This window comes from Halichoeres trimaculatus, unplaced genomic scaffold (genome assembly GCF_033239565.1).
Source record: "Halichoeres trimaculatus isolate MK-OKI-2021-1 unplaced genomic scaffold, fHalTri1.1 fHalTri1_scaffold_3, whole genome shotgun sequence".
Taxonomy (NCBI): domain Eukaryota; kingdom Metazoa; phylum Chordata; class Actinopteri; order Labriformes; family Labridae; genus Halichoeres; species Halichoeres trimaculatus.
The window spans coordinates 30,677,919-30,700,445 of NW_027437181.1; the positions used below are offsets into that span (position 1 = coordinate 30,677,919).

Consider the following 22,527-nt stretch of genomic DNA (forward strand, 5'->3'; position numbering starts at 1 on the left):
ACACGTCGCTTTCTCTCCTTCGCTCACGGACCTCACTTCTCCTCTCACCCCAGCCTCATTACTCAAATTAGGAGCTCCAGTAATCACCACGCTGAGCTCCACTCAGCCCCTTAACACACCTCACTCTCACTCGGCTCTCCTCATCCCTTTGAGCTCATGGCCCTCGGTTCAGTAGCCAATCCAGAGAAAGCGGCATGAATATTGCAGAGGTGGTGCGGTGTCGGAGGGCCCTCTGGTTTTATTCCATCGCTACGTGTGATTGGAGGAGAGGGAGGTTAATGACACACGGTGTATGTCAGAGCCGATGAAGATCTGAGGTTGACGTGAGGATGAGTAGATATCAAAAAGTGATACCTATCACAGTCTTCCCCTTTATTAGCTGATAATTCATCAGCAACTCATTCTGATAATGGGATATCTTTCAACTTTCTTTAAGAGGTCATTTTTTTGGATAAATTGACAAGCTGTGCTTTGATTTCACTGAGAGTCACCATACACAGAGAAGTTTTTCGGAGAGAAACTAAATTGGTAGTGCTTACATATCGAGCTGAAGCCAGCAGCGAGCTAACAAAAAAAGGAAAACATTGTGTCCTGTTTGTTTTATTGGTCCAGACCCTCAGTAAGGTCTACAAATGTGAGAATAAGCTGTGCTGCAGGGCTACAAAAGCTAGCAGCTGACGCTACCTTCATACACAGACATCAGTGTCATCAGTCCTCTTAAACTTTTCAGCTCCTCCTCATTTTACCGTCTTCTCTCTGTTTCCTCTGTCTCCAGGTCCTGGAGCGTCTTTTCCAGAAGGGTTTCAGCGTGGCAGCATCTTGTGGGGGCGGCGTGGACTCATCCCAGTTCAGCGAGTACGTGTTGTGTCGTGAGGACCGACGGAGTCTCTCCATCAACACTCCCATCAGGATAAAACAGGAACCCCTGGACTAGAGCATTCTGGGAGAGGGACTACCAACCAAACCCTGATAATCCTTCCATCGTCCCACAGCGACCCAAACGTACCCCCCCCTCCCCTCTCTGCCCCAACAGAACCACAACCACTCCCAGATACTAAAGTATTAGCAGAGGCTTGTTCACCTGGCCAGCTCTGCAGAACTCTAAGGGGAATGTAGAACCAAAAAAGGAAAAACATCAGCAGCAAAGGTTTTCGATTATGTTAAATAACACCCAAAGAATATGGGACTCTGACGAAAGGAAACACACCGACTAATGGACTCATCAGCAGCTTACTTGAAGCATTTTAGCACCAAGACTGGTTGATTTTTTCCTAATTTTATTATGAAAGAGATGTCACGACCCTTTTGGAGAGACACAAATACCAATTTCTTAAATCCTAAAACACAAATTCCCCCCTAAAAAACACAAAACGACTTTTCTCAGCGGTGTACCATCCTGTTCTGTTTCTGTATGACGCTCATGTCTCATCTGACTGGTGATGGCCTGTTTTGGAAACTGTGACAAAAAGACAACAGGAAAAGGACGTAATCCCTTTTTGTGAGTCCCTCAAAAGGCCCCCAATCCCTGAACCCTCCAAGTCCATCTCTCCTCACGTTTTTTACAGGAGGAGGGGCGTCGCCAAAAACAGCATCATTTGCCAAACTGATTGTTTATTACGACTTCATTGTTGTTTCTAAAGTATGTTTCTCTTGCTCCTTGCCGTTCTTATCATGACATGGTGTAAACAATTATTATTAATAGGATTATTTTTTATGTCTCTTTTTTCCTTTCTCCAATATGAAGGATGTATGAACGTTGTATTCATTAGGCTTGGAGAGCCTGTGAGGGAGCGTTTTCTTGGCAGTAGCTGCAGAAACTCAGATGTCTGCAGGCTATGTGGCTAAAGCGATCTGGCTGGCAATGCATTCAGAGCCGGAAAAAGTCCCATTGTTCAAACCGAGATGGAAGAAAACCTGGATGTTTCGACATTGTCTCTTGTCAAATGTGCAGCACACATTAAAAAAAGTGCTCTGTTAAATTTCAGTTTATTAGCTTTGAAATACATTTCGTGTGTGATTGGGTTCCCTCTCACGAGCAAACATTTGTTTATATTTAGCAGATGCGCAAGAAAGTTCATGAAATTAAAATTCAGGTTGAAGTTGCACAAGCTCCCAAAGTGTATTGCAGTTTTGTTGAGTAAGAATGTTAAAGACATGAGGACTAATGTGGAGGTTTGATGTTTACCAGTATGTCTCGTGATAAGTGTGAGATGTACTCTAAATGCACCATGTTTCTTTGCACTTAAATCTACCCTGTTTGAACCCAGTGACCCGGATCAACCTGTTCGACTCCAGGTGACAAATGAGAACATTTTAAAGTCAAAACTCACAACAGAACAAATACTCAAGGTACCAAAGGAGAGAAGGTGCTTCTTTTGTTGATTGTACAAACATAAAAGCCTAATCTCCTTCCACAGTTTGAAGCTAAATAAGAAACAATAAAGATTTGAAGGGCACCAGCACCCGTCCCCTCAGGCCTCCAGTCTTGACAGTTTTGTTGAGAAGAGCTCACAGTACCTTCAGACAAAGTTTAAGAGACAAAGTCTCTGTTTGTTGCTATATTGTCACTTCTAAGCCGAGATGATTTCAATGCGTCTTCACATGTATGTATGGCAGAACCCAGTGTGAACTGTACACCCAGCATCAGAGCTTTGTTCACAAAGAGGCGAGTGGGAGGCATTTACTCCATCCTGCTCTCATTTTTTTGGTCTTATTCTCAACATTTCTGGATCAAAGACAAAAACAAGAAAGGCCAAGTTTTCATGCTTTATATTTGTGTGTAACTTACAGATGCTGTTTCTTCCATACCAAAAGACTGATAAAAAAGAAAAGCCCATTCTGATCTCTGCAGGCTCTGGCGGTTGTTTGAATTGAACTGTGGTTGTTTTTTATAAACTGGTAGTTTATTAAATATGGCTGGTAGTTCTCTTTGACCATACTGTCTTGATAACTGCTCTCCCCGGATGGCTGCTGATTAAACAAGGCCGATGAGTGGATAAAGATGAGCTCGGTTTAGTTCCCAGTCCAGCGCTCTTCCACCCGAGGGGGCGGGGGGTCTCTCACAATCAAGCCCATCTTTGTTCTGACCTGCCAGTGGCCTGCGCCTTTGCATCCAGTCGCCTCAAAGGGAATGGTCAACCAGGCCTTTCATGTGCCGAGGCATGTTGGGCTGTTCACAGTGCTCCTCTCCCCCTGCTCTGCCTCCCTGAAGGCTCCCAGCTCAGCGGTGCCAGTAGAAACTCGGGCTGCACCCCCTGCTGCTGTGTCATCCCCATGCCCTGGTTTTCAAAAACGCCCTTCTATGCTGTGGCTCGCTCGACCACACCGCAACAAGCCAAACAAACTGATGAGTCAAATGTGAGTGTACTGAGAACACACTGTACAGCCAGGAGACTCTGCGGCTGCTGATCCCCGGATCTTTGATCCAGTTCATGTGAGGTGTGGAAACTCATCTGGGTTAGCTTTTGAGGAAACAGAGGTAAAAAAAAAAAAATAACCAGTGTTGTACTCGAGCCACACATCTGCAAGAGTTAATTTCTTCAGGGAGGAAAGGAAGGAGGCATTTTTTCTCACTGATGTGGCTTTTGGAATCACAAAATGGGCTTTTAACGGCTTTACAGAGCAAAGGGGTTGTGCACTCATGATTAAAAACGAAGATGACCAATCAAACCTGCTCATGATGCGGGGAAAAGAAAGAAAAAAACTGCAGGTTTGGGTTTCTGTCTGCAATAAGCAAACCTGGCACACCCCTTCCTGCTCCACAAACAAGTGTCAGGTTAACCACAGAGCTAGACAGGACTTGAAACTCCGTCGACGTGTCCACACGTGCTGATGTTTCAGATGAAGTACTGGTCAGTGTTTCAGCCACTTCACATGGCATTCACTCCACCTCTGAGGCGGGTCCAGTTGTACAGTTATTGTATATTGAATTATCAGTACTCGGGGTTTTATGGGACCCCTCGTGTTTTTAAAGGGACCTCTCAGTCCTCTTCACGAAAAGAATGAAAAGAATTCAAAGCGTTACATTGTGTACATATGGATTAAAACATTTCAAAGGGTATCATAAGGTGCAAATGTATATTATTTAAAGTGTTTAAAACAATTAGACTGTGGTATTAAAGGGCATGTGTTCATTTACAGTGTCTCCGTTTGACTTTTCTTGCATATTTGCGATAATAAAAGGATGTACTGTATCTCTGCTTTGCGTCTCATTGCTCCCATGTTGTTCCACTGATCTTAAAAAGTCACCTCTCAGATGCATGAACCCACTTCTCAACGTACTAATGGCAATCTTAAAAAGCGTTAATCCTAGATGATACAGGCTACAAACATTCACGTATGAATCTAGCTTTTGTACTCACTGATTTGATCTCTGTGGACTGCGAGTGAACTGATGAAACCTGATAAATTTTCCCAGCATGCTGTTTCATGGCATTTTTCTACTTATCGTGCACGTGTGCATGGAGAGGTCCTCTTCAGGGCTAAATCCAGATCAGCAGCCTGCTTCTGCAAAGAGACTGAGGAGTAGGCCAAGATCTTCAAAAAACCAATACGCTCCCAAACCCCAATATTTTGCACAGAGTTAAATAGTTTGGTCTTTTCAAAAATGCTTCAGCTTAATTAGCAGCAGGAACCTGGGGGACTTTTCATAGTTGAGCTGCAGCGCTTGACTCAGTTTCTACTTAGCATGTGTGGTGTTAGAAATGGAAATGAAGCCGGCTGAATAAGTCGTTGACTTTGGTAAAACTGTCTTGCAAAAAACATAACAGCTTATTTTTCCTTTAAAGGAGAGGAATGAACGGTCGGAAGCTTATTGCTTAATTATTAAGATATTTCTCTTTCAAGACTCCAACAGTACCTCCAGACATTTTAGCGTGTGCGCGCTCAGAGTGAGACAGAAGAAAAAACGGACAAAGTTAACATCTGCTCAGTTTAGTAAACAGCTCATTTATTCCTTTACAAAATAGGTACAAATACATAAGTATTGTTTTTTTCACACAAACAGGAAATTTTCAGGATATATACAAGAGTTTACCAAAAATAACGTGGTTCTAATAAACACATAGTTTTGTAAACAATATTTACAAATCATTCTTACACTGAAATGTGATTTCCCCATCTGTTTACATCAGTAATATTGTACTATTAATTTGGCTAAAAAGCTGTAGTAGTAGTAGAAATGTCCTCCTGTGAAACCACCAGAAACAATAAAAAACACTAATAAAATCGTTTGGAATCACCACAATAGATACTGTTGTGCTTGTTTTGAAAACGTTTGTCTGGGAGATAAAATTTATGAAAATGTGCCAAGCATAAAAGCCAATCAAAACAAAAAAGAAAGGGAAAAAAAGGAAATAAATTATGTGTTAAAAATAAGTCTCTCTGGAGAATTTGGCAAATAGTCTTGACTAATTAAAAGAGTCGTTTCTTTGCTATAATACAGTGACAGCTTTCAGATGTCAGGGAATAGAGATATTAAAAAAAGTGCTGTCAAAATGTAAAATGCACAACTGTTGTTTCAAATTTAAATAAATCTCTATAAGACAAGAAAAGCTGCATAGAGGCCAATATATTCTGTTAAATAGAAAAGAACACAACAAACAACATTAAGTAACACAATCAGGATTAAAACATAGGATTCAAGGCGACGATGCAATACTACATGTAAAAGCAGGCGTTTTGTCCCATTTCTCTCTTCAAGAACTTTTACAAAGACTGAATTGAAAAGGGATTTTTTTTATAAATATCATTTTAGGCTGGATTCAATACTTTTTTTAAATAATTAAACACTTCTTCACTGTGTGATTTTTAACTTGGGGTAAACAATAAAAACAAGTGTAAGTGCTGGGCACTGAATAGCAAACAGGACAGCGTGTATCGTTCAGTCATAGTCGAGTTAAAGAGGCTCCATGTGGCCGTCAGCCGTAGTGAGAATATCTAAAATGTAGTTTTTATAAAATATAATTTATGAACAGATTGTACAGTGAGAGGAAAAGATGAAGGAATGTCTGTTTTGATCGGAAGCTTTCCTCTTTCTAGTCACCACCCGTGATGTAAATCTTTACACGTTGAGTTTTACCCTCACAGGTGAGTTTGAGAAGACATGAGCTTGATAGTAAAAAGTAGGGATGCAACAATTCTCATCAGGATAATAAATGTTTTGTACTGCATCCGCGGTTCAATATGTGCTTCAGAAATTCAGTGTCTTCAGTTTTGTGAATAACTAGCTTATATTTCTCTTTCAATCTGCTCCATTAGTGAGTGGCTAAGAGTCTACGCTGTAGGATGAGGGGACTCCTCATGAGTGCGCTGAAGCTGGAGGAAGCTGACAACACTGGTGTCAGATTTCACACATTACTTTGACATAATGGGCTGAGGAGAGGTAGCAATGTGAGGAAGCACCATCGTCTTTCAGATCCGTGGTGAGGTAAACTTTCAACAAAAAATGGCTGTTTGCAAACATCTGGATACACTTCCAACATGACAGGACATCCCCAAGCACCATCAAGCAGAAATATCACTGTCTGGAAGCAGGATAGCTGAGCAGGTAACATCGTCACAAAGGTGACTCCTGACCCTGATCACACAACTCCGACAGGAAAACAAATCAGCTGAACCTCATGGTGAACTGAGTTACCTCACTGCGACAGTCTACTCTGAGTCAGATCAGGAAACCCATCCCTTCTGTGGAAGTCATACGAACACTCCTTGGTGGAGGAGTTTGTGTGTTGGATGCCAGAGTGTCCCTCCCAGTGACCACGGGTAAATTTTAAAATGTATTTATATCAAACAATACATTAGAAGTGTCTATAAGTTGAACAAGTCTTTCTAGACTTATATTTGGACTATTGGAATTTCAAAAATAGATTTTTTTCTCCCCTTGCTGTTCCTGTGACTCCACATGAAATGCTAAAGAATGGTGAAAAAAACAAAAACCAGTACGTTGGCACGAGCAGTCGAAGCTAAACACAACCCTAAAACTGTGACCACAAATCCGAGGTACATATTGAACCGTGATCTGACCAAATTGTTGCATCCCCCAAAGACAGCTTACAAACAGCAAGTCATAAAAACAATGTTCACATTATCTGTGGGTAAAAAAAAATACTGACTCACACAACAAGAGTGACTATCAGAAACTGTCGCCATGGTGCGATCATGGTTTAAAGATCTCTGCAGACTGATCAGGGGGACTCTGTCTCATTACAAACACTCTACAGGTGAAGAGAATAAACTGTCTAACTCTGACTCATTCAAAGCACATGGTTTTACAAAACATCAGGTTTCATAATATTGACACATGGGTTATTCCTTTTCTTACAAAGCTTACATGTGATAAAAATATACATGCTGTAAAATAATTCAAAAAGAACTATTTACACATAAGGAAACTGAACGTGGTGCTGTTATTTGGAATCTTAATGATTTAAAACGATGTATCAGTATAGAAATCAGTAAAATCTCATTTATTGTGTTCAGCTAAACTACATTCATTGAACTAAGTTCAACAAATCAGATGTGGAGAATATCTCGTAGGCTGTATCGAGGTGTGCACATAACTATATTCTTCAAAATAATCCTTTTTGAGGTGATTCATTCAAGCTACTGCCAATAATGTCAAATAAATAGCTACCCTACAGGAATTCTGTTGAACAAAATCCCATTTGTTCTTTATCAAATCCATCTTCAACACAAAGAACTTGATATGGCCTTTAAACAGAATCATCTAACTACACACTGTGGATCTAAACGTAGAAGACGTAGAACGACTGTTTTATTTTTATACGTTTTCTCTCTTTCTCTCTGTTCTTATGACAAGCTACATTAAACGTCACTAGAGAACGTATGGAGACACACACAGCTGAAACATTAGACCTGATCTGAAGGCACGTGGCAAAGGGGAAAGTAGGAGGAGGAGGCGGAGGCTGAGGTTGGCGCTGAGTGGAGCAGAGGCTACTTGAGCAGGGCACGGTAAAGGAGGAGGGAGTGGGCGGTCTCTTTCTCCTGCTCCATGTAGAAAATTAAGTCCCTGAGGTTGACGCGGGTGATGCGTTGCCGTGTGTACTGGCGTGATGAGGTGGACGGGGTGGAGGAGCTGGCTGGGGAGCCCGCCGAGCTGCCTGTAACCTGGAGACAAGAAAGAGGTCAAAAGGTTAGAAGGAGGGGGGTGACACAGACGCTGTGTGTAATATTTTCGTTTGTTAAATACATCACTTTCAAGGATGGACATTAACTCCAGGTTTAATGCTTTATTTCATGTCCACTGGTTTTAACAGCAGAAAAAGTGAGATGCTCAGAATAAGAGAACACAGAAGCAAACATCACAACACTTTAGATGGCTGAGCATCCAGAGACAACATGAGACTACACAGCAGACCAACAGGAAACCTTTCACTTTGTTTGATTTTTGGTCACCACCTCATGAATCACACACAATAAATAAATAAAAAAAGCTTTAAAGATGAAAAGGTTGGTGGAGAAACTTCATCTGATGTGCTGCCACATATTTTTGTCATTAATGTTCCCAGAGAATGAACCCTGACAACTTTCCTCAAGCTTTACCATGAAGTTAACATTTGGAGGATTGAGATAGATACAGACGTTTTCTCCCAGAGACAAACTACAACTGCACGAGTGACTGCACTGCAAAAACTAAAATCGTATCCAGTGTTTTCTCTCATTTTAAGTAAAAATTGTCTTATTACACTCATATGAGCCACATTCAATGCATCAGTCCAGAAAAAGGTCTGATTTCAAGTTATTTAAATACAGACATGAGGTCTGAATTGCTTGTAACAAGTAAAAAATCTCTGCCAATGGAAAAAGAAAAACTTGCTCAAAAAATGTGCTTAAAACTAGAATAATTGTTAAGTACAAGTAACTTTTCTCTTGCTCCATTGGCAGATTACTTTTGCTACTTATAAGCAGCTTAGACTTCATTTTTGTCTTTAAATAACTTGATATAGGACATTTTTCTGGAATAGTCTGGTGAATGTTGCTCATATTAAGTCTAAACAGATATTCTTCTACTGAAAATAAGACAAAAACACTCAATAAGATCTCAGTTTTGGTAGTGTGTTCAATCTTAAAATATTTCGGTGCTGTGGTTCATGAAATCATCTTGGCCGACTAGAATGGTTTAATAAAACCACTCTGACATGCTCAGATGTATAGAAGTAGAAAGGACTGTCGCACTTCATCTGCTTCGTACGCAATCACTGGGCCATTTTACAAAATTTGATAGAGTTTTTAAAACAGCCTCCATTTCACCAGATATGGAATTTTCCTCCTCTCTCTTGTAGGTGAATTTGGACGCCTAGTTTTAAATGTTTGTTTGTTTTTTTTCCCCCTGTTTGTTTGGTTGTTGTTGTTTTTTTGACCATCAAACCATCCAACACTTTTGTATCAGCTACAGATCAGCTCTGTAAGCTCCCACCGTGTTTTCATCCATTAAAGTTAAAAAGAAAACAGATTCTTATTATGTTATATGGTGAAGACATGGCCTCCTCGGTCCAGGAGGAAACAGCTGAATCAAGCGTTAACATGGATACTGTTCTGAAAAACTAATGGTACATCATGTCTCCAAACCAGGTTCCTTTGGGGGTTTTATAAAGATTTTTTATTCTGATCAGACTGTTGCCCAGATTATTTATGGTGACTTAACTGCAAATTTGGATTTTAGTGTTTGGAAAAAAAGGACTGAAAGCACCTGGGTTGTTGCCATTTATTGTACTTTAAGTTGTCTTTTTACTTTTAACGCACGTTTTGCACAATAAATCGTTTCACATCCTAAAACTGTTTCATTTATTTTCATTACTTCATATCCATTTTTTGGGATTCCAAGATACAAATAATTTTTTAATTAAAAAACAAAATGACATTAGGATGTTACATACGGTATAAATTATAAGTATTCCGGACATTAGAATAAAACCCCATTAACCTAATATTTTGTCCAGTCATGAAAAAGATGCCACATACTCTGAAAAAAAAAAAAAAAAAAGTGGTACAAGTTCTTCGTCATTTAAAGATCATCTATATCATATAATATTGGCCTAAATTAAACACCTTGGTATCTAAACCTAAGCAAGAAGTGTTTTGTCACACAGTTACCATAAGATAGGATAATCTGGCATGGAGCTTCTAACCCTCACAGTCTTTGATGTTATTCTTCTGTGGCCACCAACACTGATCTTAAAACAATCTCTTAGGGTTGAGCTTAAGGTCCAAAGGACTCAAAGGACAGAGTATTGAACTTTTGGGCAGAAAAGGTCAAAAGTTAGCAAACTAATGATGTTCATCAGGACCACCAATTTACTGCTGAAAAATTGGGTTCCATGAGCTCTTACTCCCTCCTTCACAGATTCACTTTCTCTTCAGTCCTAAGTCCTCCAAGAAACAAGACATGTCAAGAAAATTGCACAAGGAAGGATCAAATTCAAAGTAAACATGAGTAATAGTTGAGAAGTATTCAGTACTGTTTCCCATGTCCCGTGAATACAGTAATTGCTCCTGAATAGCCAACATGCTGACACTATCGGTAGTAAGGAATGTAAAGGCTTTCAAGCATTTGTGCAACTCCAGCTCAGACAAACAGTCCCTCTTGTAGGGCACCAATGAGGTGGCTGAGTTTTTCAGGTGCACAGTGTTCTACTAACCAGCTAAATATCGGCTACTTGCTCTGACGGCGAAGGGAACCATCGTTTCATTTAAGTGTGTTGTACGGCTCAACGCTGACATAGATCTGAGCTGACGTCCCGCTCTGAAATGGAGCCCTTGTTGTTTGTATTTGATCCAGGAAAAATGAGAACGATAAAACAGGGAGTGTATACAGAGGCCGATACAAATCAAGAGACGCATTTACATTGGAAAATGAGAAACACTGAGGAACAAATCCAGAAAGTGCCCACTTGAACCCAGGCAGAGAGAAATAAGACAGACGTTTCAGTCAGGAACACCCTCTCACAATTACATTGATTGCACCGCTCTGTAAACACACAGTACAGACAGGCCTTAATTGCAAACATATGATGGGTATAAATTTACAAGAAGCAAAGCAAAGTCCCTCCAGCGCCCGCCCCCTCATACGCTTGTCTTTGTGTACGCTGTACTGCCGGGCTTTGTCTCAGATTTCCCTCTGTACACTCTCTGACCCCTGGTAGCTGTAATGAGTGAAGGTAGCCAGGCCACTGTTCCCGCCAACCAACCCCGACCACCTCTACAGTCTGTGGCTGGTCTGGACTGTGTTAGGACAAGTGTCAGGGACGAGGAAAATTTAACAAAGAGAAAATAAATAAGTTTCTCCTCACATTCATCACTGTAGAAGGTAGAATTTTTCAAATAGAATCAGAACCAAGTGTGAAATTAAAGCTGCAAGCAGCGTTAGACGGGTCCTCGGGGCTCATGCCGGCTCCTGTCCCCCCACAGTCTGTCATACTGTGTGTCTCAATGAGACGAACATTTTGGTGTTGGTTTCATCTCTCTACGACATTCCTACTGGCCGCTATGGCCGTTTTAGTGTGCCTAGGTGGCGCTAGACAGCATTTTATGGGATGTTTGGGGTCAGGTTTGGTTCATGTTCATGTTTGGTATTTTTTCTCTTTTTTAGGACGCAAATAATGTGTGTGCCAATTTTGGTGGATTTCTGAACATGCTTGGGGGTGTAATAAGCGATGGGAGAACGTCAAAAGGGTGTAGTAAGGGTAAAAAATGTACTGGCTGTGGTGGCCATTTTAGTGTGTCCAGAGAGGTCTGGTAAGCAACACTTTAAGTGATGGATTTTTTTTACAAAAAAGAGAAAAATATTTATTTTTTTTTGTTTTCTTGCATTATTATTAATGTACTAAAAAATTATGGGCAGATGTCAACATCCTATTTATTTTGTTTATCATATCACAGTAGAATCATCATATTTGACTTTTTAATCTTACACTCAAAATTACAATGTGGAAGGGATTGACTTTTTATTTTTACAGCTGGTGGAAAAATAAACATTTCTTTATCATTCACGTATGGTTAAAACGAGTATTCATTGGTTTATATGGGCTTTAATAAATTAGTACAATTAAACACCTGTTTTACAAATGAAAGTTACAGGATTTACCAGTCTTTGGCATTACTTCCCTTGTATTTCAAGGACTGTGTTCTATTTATCATGGCAACTCATTCCAGTAGATGGCGGTAATTCAGTAATACTTGCCACCAGCGTTAGCGCCGTGCATTGTGGGAACTGTATTCCAAGAACACCGGTCAGATGCAGACACAGATAGAAACGTTCTCTAGTATCAGTGGGACATCCTGGGATGTATACAGTAGATTTTACAACTTTTACCATTCTGCCTAACAAATACTGAATTTGGGGCAAAATAGCAGGCACTACTACTGTCGTACGCGGTTTGTAAAACATCCGCGGGGATCAGTGGAGCGGCGGGGGATGACGTCACGCGACCTGTCAACAGTATACGGCCTGGTCAACAGCTGATCTCACCAAAACACGAGCGGATGCAGAGGAAGATATGAGTCTGTTTCTCTGTCGGTCGGTCAACTTATTGTACACAGCTGCTTTGCTCCAGCACATGGGAGGAGGGAGAGGATTCACCGTATCCCCAGAGATCCCGCAAGATGACATGAAGTGGATTAGACTGATTCAAACAGGGGACAAGCCAGGAGAGAGCGCTAACGTCGGGAGCTCTCAAACAACGGATTCCGTCTGTGGTTTGAACAGGTACGGTAAATTAAAGTTTCTAGGCTTCAGTACTGTTTATTTTACTACCTGTCATCTTAGTTATCAGCAGTATTTTTGAACGTGAAAGGCAAGTTGGACCGTGTAGCTAACAGAAGCTAACAGAAGCTAAACGTCTGTTGCTCACTTAGCTACAAGCAATTTATTGTAGAAAAGGGGTGGGAAATATAATTGTGGTGTAATGCAAGACTATACAAGCTTCTGCATTCTGCAAAGGGAGATTATCAGTCTACACATCATAAAGATGCGCACGTATTTTGCTGCATTTATCTGCATTCATTGAGACGAGTTGGCATTTTTAAACAATAAATTCAACCTGGTAGCAGCATCAAAATGTACGGTTGTTTCGTGGTGAGTTACCAGAGACGGTACTTCACAATAGAGGCAACGTTGATCAAGTTTTAACGGCTACCGAGCAACCCAGTATTTTGGAGTTAATCGCGGCCGTGTTACTGGTGACTCTTGGACAAATACTGTAGATGTGGTGCTTTGTTATTCGTTATAGCTGACTCTAAAGACGTTAAAAACACTTCAGTTGCGTTAAACGCATGATTAAACGATTCGGTTATGTTCAATAACGTTTTGTGCGGTATCATTCAATGTCAATGTGATTAGAATGCACAGCTAATGGTAGCATTTTCTGCTGCGTCTTCTGTGAAGGGGCATGTACGTCAGAGTGACGTGAGGTACCAGCGGGGTATAAAATGATCGATCTGGCGTCGTCTCGTTCTTCTCACAGACTCTGGAGGTAAGACCTATTTCGTTGTCTCTTAATTTGATGAAAGCATATGTTGTGTTGAACCTGAGCAATGTTAAACGTGATTTAAGGTGAAATGAATGAACGATATCACGTATAAGTAAGATTTTGCTGCTCTGCGGTGAGATTTAAAACTTTCTAGAAGCTTCTGTGAGGTGTGTTTTCTGAACTACTTTGATAGTGAAACGATGTTAGCCTTTCTATCAAATAAGATATACATAATTAAGATGGAGTGATACATTTTTGGCGCATTTTGAGTACATTTTGATGACTTTTTATCAGCATTTGTGGGTGGTGCTTCAATGCTAGACGTATGCTAATGTTATGGAAATCTCAGCCTTTGTTCTGTTAGCCCGCTAGCGAGGCCTGCTCCGTGTGTGGTTTTGTGTCCTATTGAGAGAAATGCTCTGTAGTCTTTACTCCAAAGACGATAATTGTCCTAAATGAAATAAGTTTTATATATGTAAGATATTATGTTACATTTGTGGTGAATTTGAAGAACATTTTGATGACTTTTCGTCAGCATTTGTGGGTGGTGCTCCTACGCTAAACGTATGCTAATGTTATGGAAATCTCAGCCTTTGTGTGTGTTGGCCCGCTAGCGAGGCCTGCTCCGTGTGTGGTTTTGTGTCCTGTTGAGAGAAATGCTCGGTAGTCTTTGCTCCAAAGACGATAATTGTCCTAAATGAAATAAGTTTTATATATGTAAAATATTATGTTACATTTGTGGTGAATTTGAAGAACATTTTGATGACTTTCAGTCAGCATTTGTGGTTGGTGCTCCAACGCTATTCGTATGCTAATGTTATGGAAATCTCAGCCTTTGATCTACATTCAGCCTTTGTGTTAGCACGCTAGCTACTCTGTGCTGTCTTTTGTGTCATGTTAACACAAATACTCGATGAACTTTGATCATGGTGCAGTGGTTACCCTTTAAACAAATAAAATATATATATTGATGAAAGAATTGTACATTTTTGGTACATTTTGAATACATTTTGATGGCTTTTACTCGGTTGGCAAAAGTTGTGTGCATACATATGCTAATGTAAGCTCGGCCTTTGTTCAATAATTGCTTTGTGTTAGCCACGTTAGCCTGCTCTGTTATATTAAGACAAATGCTTGATATTCCTAAACCCAAGTACAATAATTGGCTTCTAAACTAATCAAATATATGAATTTTAGATGCTATGAAACATTTTTGGTGCATTTTGGAGAGTATTGCTTGGTGTGATATTTGCTTTGTGGGTTTAGCTTTAATAATGCTGTGTCATAGCTACTAGTTAGCCACCATGGTGTGCCAGCCTCGGCCTGCTCAGTGCTTGGTTTTGTGTAATATTGAAAGAAATGCTAAAAAGTCTACCCTTAACACAATTAAGATATATATTTAAGATACTTTGGTACTTTTTTGGTGAATTTAACAAGATTTTTATGAGTTTTACTTGGTTGGTTGGTGTGTTGCTTTTCTGTAATACTGAGAGAAATGCTTGTTACCTCCAAGTACAATGATTGGCTTCTAAATAAATTAAATATATGTATTTTAGACACTGAAACATTTTTGGTGCATTTTGAAAACATTTTGAAGATTATTACTTGGTGTGATATGTGCTTAAAGGTTGTAGATATGGCTATGCAGTATCCTTATTCAGTTAACAGAGGTCATAAATAGGACTGTTGCTCTTAGGGTAAGAGGATATGGGCTCTGAATTTCAACATTCAGCATTTGTGTTTAGACAATGATGACAGCATGCTGTTTTTGTGGCTTTAATATTCCTGTAGTGTTGTAGTCTTGTTTAACAGTAGGAAAAATGTTTTTAAAGAGTGAACACAGGATATTGAAATATGAAATAACAATTTGATATTAATATAAATTATTAATGATAGTAGTAATAAACTAATAAATGAATATTCAATGATTTGTCACCATGGAAACCTTCTTCTTTGTTGTGCCTGTTTACTTTCAAATTTGTGAAATAGATATGTCATAAGGATTTGAGCTTAGGCTTCTGGAACTCTTGACAGAGGTTCCAAATAGAAGTGGAACTCTCAGAGGGCAGGCTAGGGCTCTGTTTGTTTACGTTCAAACTTAAAATTTTTAAATGTGGAAGTATTGTTTTCTTTGTCCTGCTTTTTCACATTTTTATTCAGTGAACAGAGGTCATTAATAGGACTGTTGCCCTTAGAGTTAGAGGTTATGGGCTCTGAAATTTAACATTCAGCATTTGTGTTTAGAAAATGACAGCATGATGTTTTTGTGGCTTTTTTTTCTCCCACAATAATCTTGATTACTCTTAAATAGTATTAATTTGAAGATTCCTTAGCTGTGTGATCTTATGCTCTCCTGTGGTTTTTATTGGGGCATTTTGAATACATTTTGAAGATTATTACTTGGTGTGATATGTGCTTTAAGGTTTTAGATTTAGTTGTGTCAGCCTTTTTTTTTTGTGAAAGCTACTTGTTAGCCACGTTAGCTGTAGCTTTTTTCTCCTTGTTTGGGTCATGCTGAGAGAATAGACTTATTGTGTGAGTGTGTGTGTGAGGTTTTTCTGCCTTTGTTTTAAATCTTAGCTTGAGCTGTTGATCAGTTGTGTATCTGTCCTGATTAGCAGGCCAGAGCTAACTGGCATTTCGTGAGGGTTAAAGAGCCATAATGTGTGAGTGATTAAAGTGATTGTTTAGGACTTTTAAAGTTGTGTTTTGTGGCATTCCTGGCATGATCTAAATCTGTAGATTACATTTGCATGCATTTTTGATGGCTTTTATTCTCCTCAAATTTTCTTTATTTCTCTGAAATAGTATTGATTTGAAGGCTCCCTACCTGTGTTCTCTACTTTACTCTCCTGAGCTTTTTTGGTGCATCTTGAATTCATTTTGAAGATTATTACTTGGTGTGATATGTGCTTTAAGGTTTTAGATATAGCTATGCTGCGTCAGCCTTTTTTTTTTCTGTGAAAGCTACTTGTTAGCCACGTTAGCTGTAGCTTTTTTGCTCCTTTTTTGGGTCATGCTGAGAGAATAGACTTATTGTGTGAGTGTGTGTGTGAGAGGTTTGTCTGCTTATGTTGTTGTTTATCCAAGTTCAAGTTGTTGATCAGTTGTGTATCTGTCCTGGTTAGCAGGCGAGAGCCGACTGGCATTTTGTGAGGGTTATAGATCCATAATGTGTGAGTGATTAAAGTGATTGTTTGGGACTTTTAAAGTTGTGTTTTGTGGCATTCCTGGCATGCTTATAATGTGTAGATTAGATTTGCATGCATCTTGATGGCTTTTTTTTTCCTACTATTATCTTACTCTTAAATGATATTGTTTTTGAGATTCCTTAGCTGCATGCTCTTTAATACTCTCCTGTGCTTTTTGGTGCATTTTAAATATATATTGAAGGTTATTACTTGGTGTTATATGTGCTTTAGAATTTTAGATGAAGCTATTCCATGTCAGCCTTTTTCCCTGTGAAAACTACTTGTTAGCCACGTCAGCTGTAGCTTTTTGCTCCTTTTTTGGGTCATGCTAAGAGAAAAGACTTAATGTGTGAGTGTGTGTGTGAGGTTTTTCTGCCTTTGTTTTAAATCTTAACTTGAGCTGTTGATCAGTTGTGTATCTGTCCTGGTTAGCAGGCCAGAGCATACTGGCATTTTGTGAGGGTTATAGATCCATAATGTGTGTGTGTGATTTAAATGATTGTTTGGTTCTTCTAAAGTTGTGCTTTGTGGCATTCCTGGCATGATCTTATTGTGTAGATGACATATGCATGCATTTTTTGTGGCTCTTTATCATAATAATCCTGATTACTCTGAAATAGTATTGATTTGAACATTTCTTTGCTGTGTGATCTTATACTGTCCTGTGCTTTTTTTGGTGCATTTTGAAGGTTATTTACTTGGTGTGATATGTGCTTTAGGGTTTAAGATATAGCTGCGCTGTGTCAGCCTTTTTTTTCTGTAAAAGCTACTTGTTAGCCATGTTGCCTATATATTTTTGCTCTTTTTTGGGTAGTTCTGATTAAAGATACATTTTGATTACATGTGCATGCATTTTTGATGGCTTTCTTTTCTTCTGCTATAATCTTGGTTACTCTTAAATGGTATTGATTTGCAAATTTCTTGGCTGTGTGATCTTATGCTCTCCTGTGCTTTTGATTGGTGCATTTTAAAAAACATTTTGAAGATTATTTCTAAGTGTGATATGTGCTTTTAGGTTTAAGACAAAGCTATGATGGGTCTGCCTTTTCCCCTGTGTTAGCTTCTTGTTAGCCACGTTAGCTGGAGCTTTTGGCTGATTTTTTAAGTCATGCTGAGAGAAAAGACTTATTGTGTGAGTGTGTTTGAGAGGTTTGTCTGCCTTTGTTTTAAATCTTAGCTTGAGCTGTTGATCAGATGTGTATCTGTCCTGGTTAGCAGGCCAGAGCTTACTGGCATTTTGTTGAAGTTTTGATCCATGATGTGTGAGTGATTAAAGTGATTGTTTAGGACTGTTAAAGTTGTGTTTTGTGGCATTCCTGGCATGATCTTAATGTGTCAATTAAATTGGCATTTTTGATCGCTAATTATTCTCTGACAATAATCTTGATTACTCTTGAATGGTATTGTTTGAAGATTACCTACCTGTGTTCTCTACTTTACTCTCCTGAGCTTTTTTGGTGCATCTTGAATTCATTTTGAAGATTATTACTTGGTGTGATATGTGCTTTAAGGTTTTAGATATAGCTATGCTGAGTCAGCCTTTTTTTTCTGTGATAGCTTCTTGTTAGCCATGTTAGCTGTAGCTTTTTGCTCCTTTTTTGGGTCATGCTGAGAGAAGAGACTTATTGTGTGAGTGTGTGTGTGAGAGGTTTGTCTGCCTATAGACGGGTTTCTTGTGTACAAACATTAGGAGCTGCGCGCGCAGCCAGGGGGCAAAAGACTGCTTCGATATAAACTGAGATCTATTGTAGATGCTCTATTGATCGTAAGTTTCCCCTGATGCAAAAAAATGTCATTTAATTGAAATTCTCGTTCTCTTTCATTCTAGCACAAAGTAGAAAAAACACGTCCTGAAAGGTCCATAAATATCACGAAATTTACCAGATTGTGATGGTTTTTTTTGCTAGAAACATCAGTGACAGCTAACAAAGTTAACAGCTAATCAAAGTAAGATGGTTACGGCAATGCTATACTTTATGGCCTGCCAAAAAACATAAAATTATTATTATTACTATTATGATTATGATGACTACGACAATTATGTGTGCGAGCTTGTTAGCACAGCACATCTATGATTAGCAAAGACATGGCTCAGGCAACTTACATCAATAGCTTAAACAGATCAGACTTTATAGATTATCATAAACTCTTTCTTAGTGATGGTGGGAAATTACCAGACCCTTATGGTATCCCCAGCGAAGAGTGGATCTCTGATATGTGTAAACGGCCTGTTATTACTTGGCCCGACATATATAATTACCTTATAGAGAAACCCAGTGTGTACACTAAAGAAAATCTGCGTGCCTATAAATCTTTGGACGCCTATAATTATGTACTTTGTGGTCACGTACAAAACCTCAAGATTTATGATACTGGGTCCGGTTTTTGCGCAATGAGAGCAGGTGTCCTGCCCAGCCAGAGGCTAGGACTAAAGGTAAAACCGTATGATGCCTGGGTGTACGTGCACAGGGATCTAGGGTACATCCTAACCCTTTTTATGGCCTGAAGCCACAATCTCCTCCTGTTCTTCGCAAAAGGATGAGATCCTCTTGGAACATTTAACAACTTCCACCCATCCTTTTGCCGGTTGGTGCAGTTAGCCACGCAGCAACTCCTTGACATTTTTGCTCTTCTAATGCTACTAACAACGAAGTGCCTCACTTTCTGCCCCCTGGCTGCGCGCGCACATCGGTGATGACGTTGCACAGAAACCCGTCTATGTTGTTTATCTAAGTTTAAGCTGTTAATCAATTGTGTATCTGTCCTGGTTAGCAGGCCAGAGCTTAGTGGCATTTTGTGAGGGTTATAGATCCATAATGTGTGAGTGATTAAAGTGATTGTTTGGGACTTTTAAAGTTGTGTTTTGTGGCATTCCTGGCATGCTTTTAATGTGTAGATTAGATTTGCATGCATTTTTGATGGTCTTTTTCTCCTACTATAATCTTGCCTACTCTTAAATGGAATTGATTTGGAGATTCCTTAGCTGTGAGCTCTTCAGTACTCTCCTGTGCTTTTTGGTGCATTTTAAATATATGTTGAAGGTTATTACTTGGTGTGATATGTGCCTTAATATTTAAGATATAGGTATTCCACGCCAGCCTTTTTCCCTGTGATAGCTACTTGTTAGCCACGTTAGCTGTAGTTTTTGCTCCTTTTTTGGGTCATGCTGAGAGAAAAGACTTATTGTGTGACTGTTTGAGGTTTTTCTGCCTTTTTTTTTTAAATCTTAACTTGAGCTGTTGATCAGTTGTGTATCCGTCCTGGTTAGCAGGCGAGAGCTGACTGGCATTTTGTGAGGGTTATAGATCCATAATGTGTGAGTGATTGAAGTGATTGTTTAGGACTTTTAAAGTTGTGTTTTGTTGCATTCCTGGCATGCTTATAATGTGTAGATAACATGTGCATGCATTTTTGATGGTCTTTTTCTCCTACTATAATCTTGCTTACTCTTAAATGGAATTGATTTGGAGATTCCTTAGCTGTGAGCTCTTCAGTACTCTCCTGTGCTTTTTGGTGCATTTTAAATATATGTTGAAGGTTATTACTTGGTGTGATATGTGCCTTAATGTTTAAGATATAGCTATTCCACGCCAGCCTTTTTCCCTGTGATAGTTACTTGTTGGCCAAATTATGTAGCTTGTTCATCTTAGTTTAAGCTGTTAATCTGTTGTGTATCCTTCCTGGTTAGCAGGCCAGAGCTCACTGGCATTTTGTAAGGGTTAAAGATCCATTATGTGTGAGTGATGATAGTGATTGTTTGGGTGCTTTAATGTTGTGTTTTGTGGCTTTTTATTCTCCCACTATAATCTTGCTTACTTTTAAATGGTAGTGATTAGCAAATTTCTTGGCCTTGTGATCTTATGCTCTATTGTGCTTTTTGATGCATTTTGAATATATTTTGAAGATTATGACCTGGTTTGATATGTGCTTTCAGGTTGTAGATATAGCTATACTATGTTGGCTTTTTTTTCTGTGAAAGCCACTTGTTAGCCACATTATGTGTCTTGTTCATCTTAGTTTAAGCTGTTAATCTGTTGTGTGTGTGTTATGGTAAGCAGGCCAGAGCTTACTGGCATTTTGTGAGGGTTAACGATCCATAATGTGTGAGTGATAAAAGTGATTGTTTGGGTCCTTTAAAGTTGTGTTTTGTGGGATTCCTGGCATGATCTAAATGTGTAAATAAGGTTTGTGTGCATTTTTTGTGGCTTTTTTCCCCCCAAAATTATCTTGATTACTCTTAAATGGTATTTGAAAATTCCTTGGCTGTGTGCTCCAATGCTCTCCTGTGCTTTGTTGATGCATTTTAAATATATATGTTGAAAAACTATTACTTGGTGTGATATGTGCTTTAAGGTTGTAGATATAGCTACGCTGTGTCGGCCTTTTTTCCTGTGTTAGCTACTTGTCAGCCACATTATGTAGCTCTTCCTCTTTTTGGGTATTTCTGATAAAAAAAAATACATATTGTTTGAGAGTGTGTGTGAGGTTTGTCTTCCAATGTTGTTCATCTTAGTTTAAGCTGTTAATCAGTTGTGTATCTGTCCTGGTAAGCAGGCCAGATCTTCATGGCAATTTGTGAGGGTTAAAAATACATAATGTGTGAGTGATTGAAGTGCTTGTTTTGGTCCTTTAAAGTTGTGTTTTGTGGCATTCCTGGCTTGATCTAAATGTTTAGACTAGATTGGCATTTTTTGTAGCTTTTTATTTTCCCACAATAAACTTGATTAATCTTCAATGGTATTGATTTGCAAAATTCTCAGCTGCGTGATCTTATTCTCTCCTGTGCTTTTTTGCTGCATTTTGAATATATTTTGAAGATTATTACTTGGTTTGATATGTGCTTTAAAGTTATAGCTGTGCTGTTTCAGCCTTTTTTTTCTGTGAAAGCTACTTGATAGCAACGTTAGCTGTATCCTTTTGCTCCTTTTTTGCTGAGAGAAAAGACTTATTGTTGTGTGAGAGTATGTGTGAGGTTTGTCTGCCAATGTTTTAATCTTAGTTTAAGCTGTTAATCAGTTGTGTATCTGTCCTGGTTAGCAGGCAAGAGCCGACTGGCATTTTGTGAGGGTTATAGATCCATAATGTGTGAGTGAATAAAGTGATTGTTTAGGACATTTTAAAGTTGTGTTGTGTGGTTTTCCTGGCATGATCTTAATGCATAGATTACATGTGCATGCATTTGTGTGGCTTTTTTCCTTCAGTACTGTCCTGTGCTTTTTGGTGCATGTTTTAATACATTTTGCATACACTTTTTGTTGCTTTTTTCTCCTACAATTATCTTGATTACTCTTAAATGGTATTAATTTGCAGATTCCTTGGCTGTGTGATTTGCTTCCCTGTGCTCACCTGTGCTTTGGAGACTGACTGCGAGTGAGACTGCTGCATTTCTGCGATCTTTTGATCCAGGACACACACATCTTGACACTTATACATCTCTTTAAACCGACACACACCTAGAGTAACTGCTAATCTGCACACACTTTAATTGATTTTATACACATTCAGTCAAGCAGACACACACAGACACACACAGTCACACACTCACACACACAGACACACACACACTTGCCCTCAGCCAAGGTGAGTTAAAACATTTCTACATTGTAATGTTAGGTGAAGCGTTGCTATGTGAAGCCTTGTGAGTATGATTGGCACAGATTGACTGGTGTTTTCTCTGTGAGCGTGGACTCAAAAATTTCTCTTTAATCTTCCTGTTCAGATGCCGAGAGCGAAAGGCCATCGGAGGGCGTTGGCCTTGAAGAGGAAGAGGGCAGAGGACCACCCCTGGACTGCCCTCGAGCCTGTCCCCGAGTTCGTTGCTCGTATGTGTCAAACTTTCATTTCAGAAT

At 39.3% G+C, this 22,527-nt stretch overlaps 2 protein-coding genes across 4 annotated transcripts in view; one reads left to right on the forward strand and one right to left on the reverse strand.

Moving 5' to 3' along the window:
- kctd15b (potassium channel tetramerization domain containing 15b) overlaps positions 1–1,714 on the forward strand; it is a 31,568-nt gene extending 29,854 nt beyond the window's left edge. For both annotated transcript variants that reach the window (XM_074667238.1, XM_074667237.1), the window contains exon 5: positions 776–1,714. In XM_074667238.1, the coding sequence (XP_074523339.1) occupies positions 776–934 (159 nt within the window). In that variant the 3' untranslated portion in view covers positions 935–1,714. The remainder of the gene's footprint in view (positions 1–775) is intronic.
- Positions 1,715–5,051: 3,337 nt separating this feature from the next.
- The window catches only part of LOC141787433 (transcription initiation factor TFIID subunit 4), a 129,153-nt gene continuing 111,677 nt past the window's right edge, over positions 5,052–22,527 (reverse strand). For both annotated transcript variants that reach the window (XM_074665784.1, XM_074665783.1), the window contains one exon: positions 5,052–8,127. In XM_074665784.1, coding sequence (XP_074521885.1) covers positions 7,954–8,127 — 174 coding nt within the window. In that variant the 3' untranslated portion in view covers positions 5,052–7,953. The remainder of the gene's footprint in view (positions 8,128–22,527) is intronic.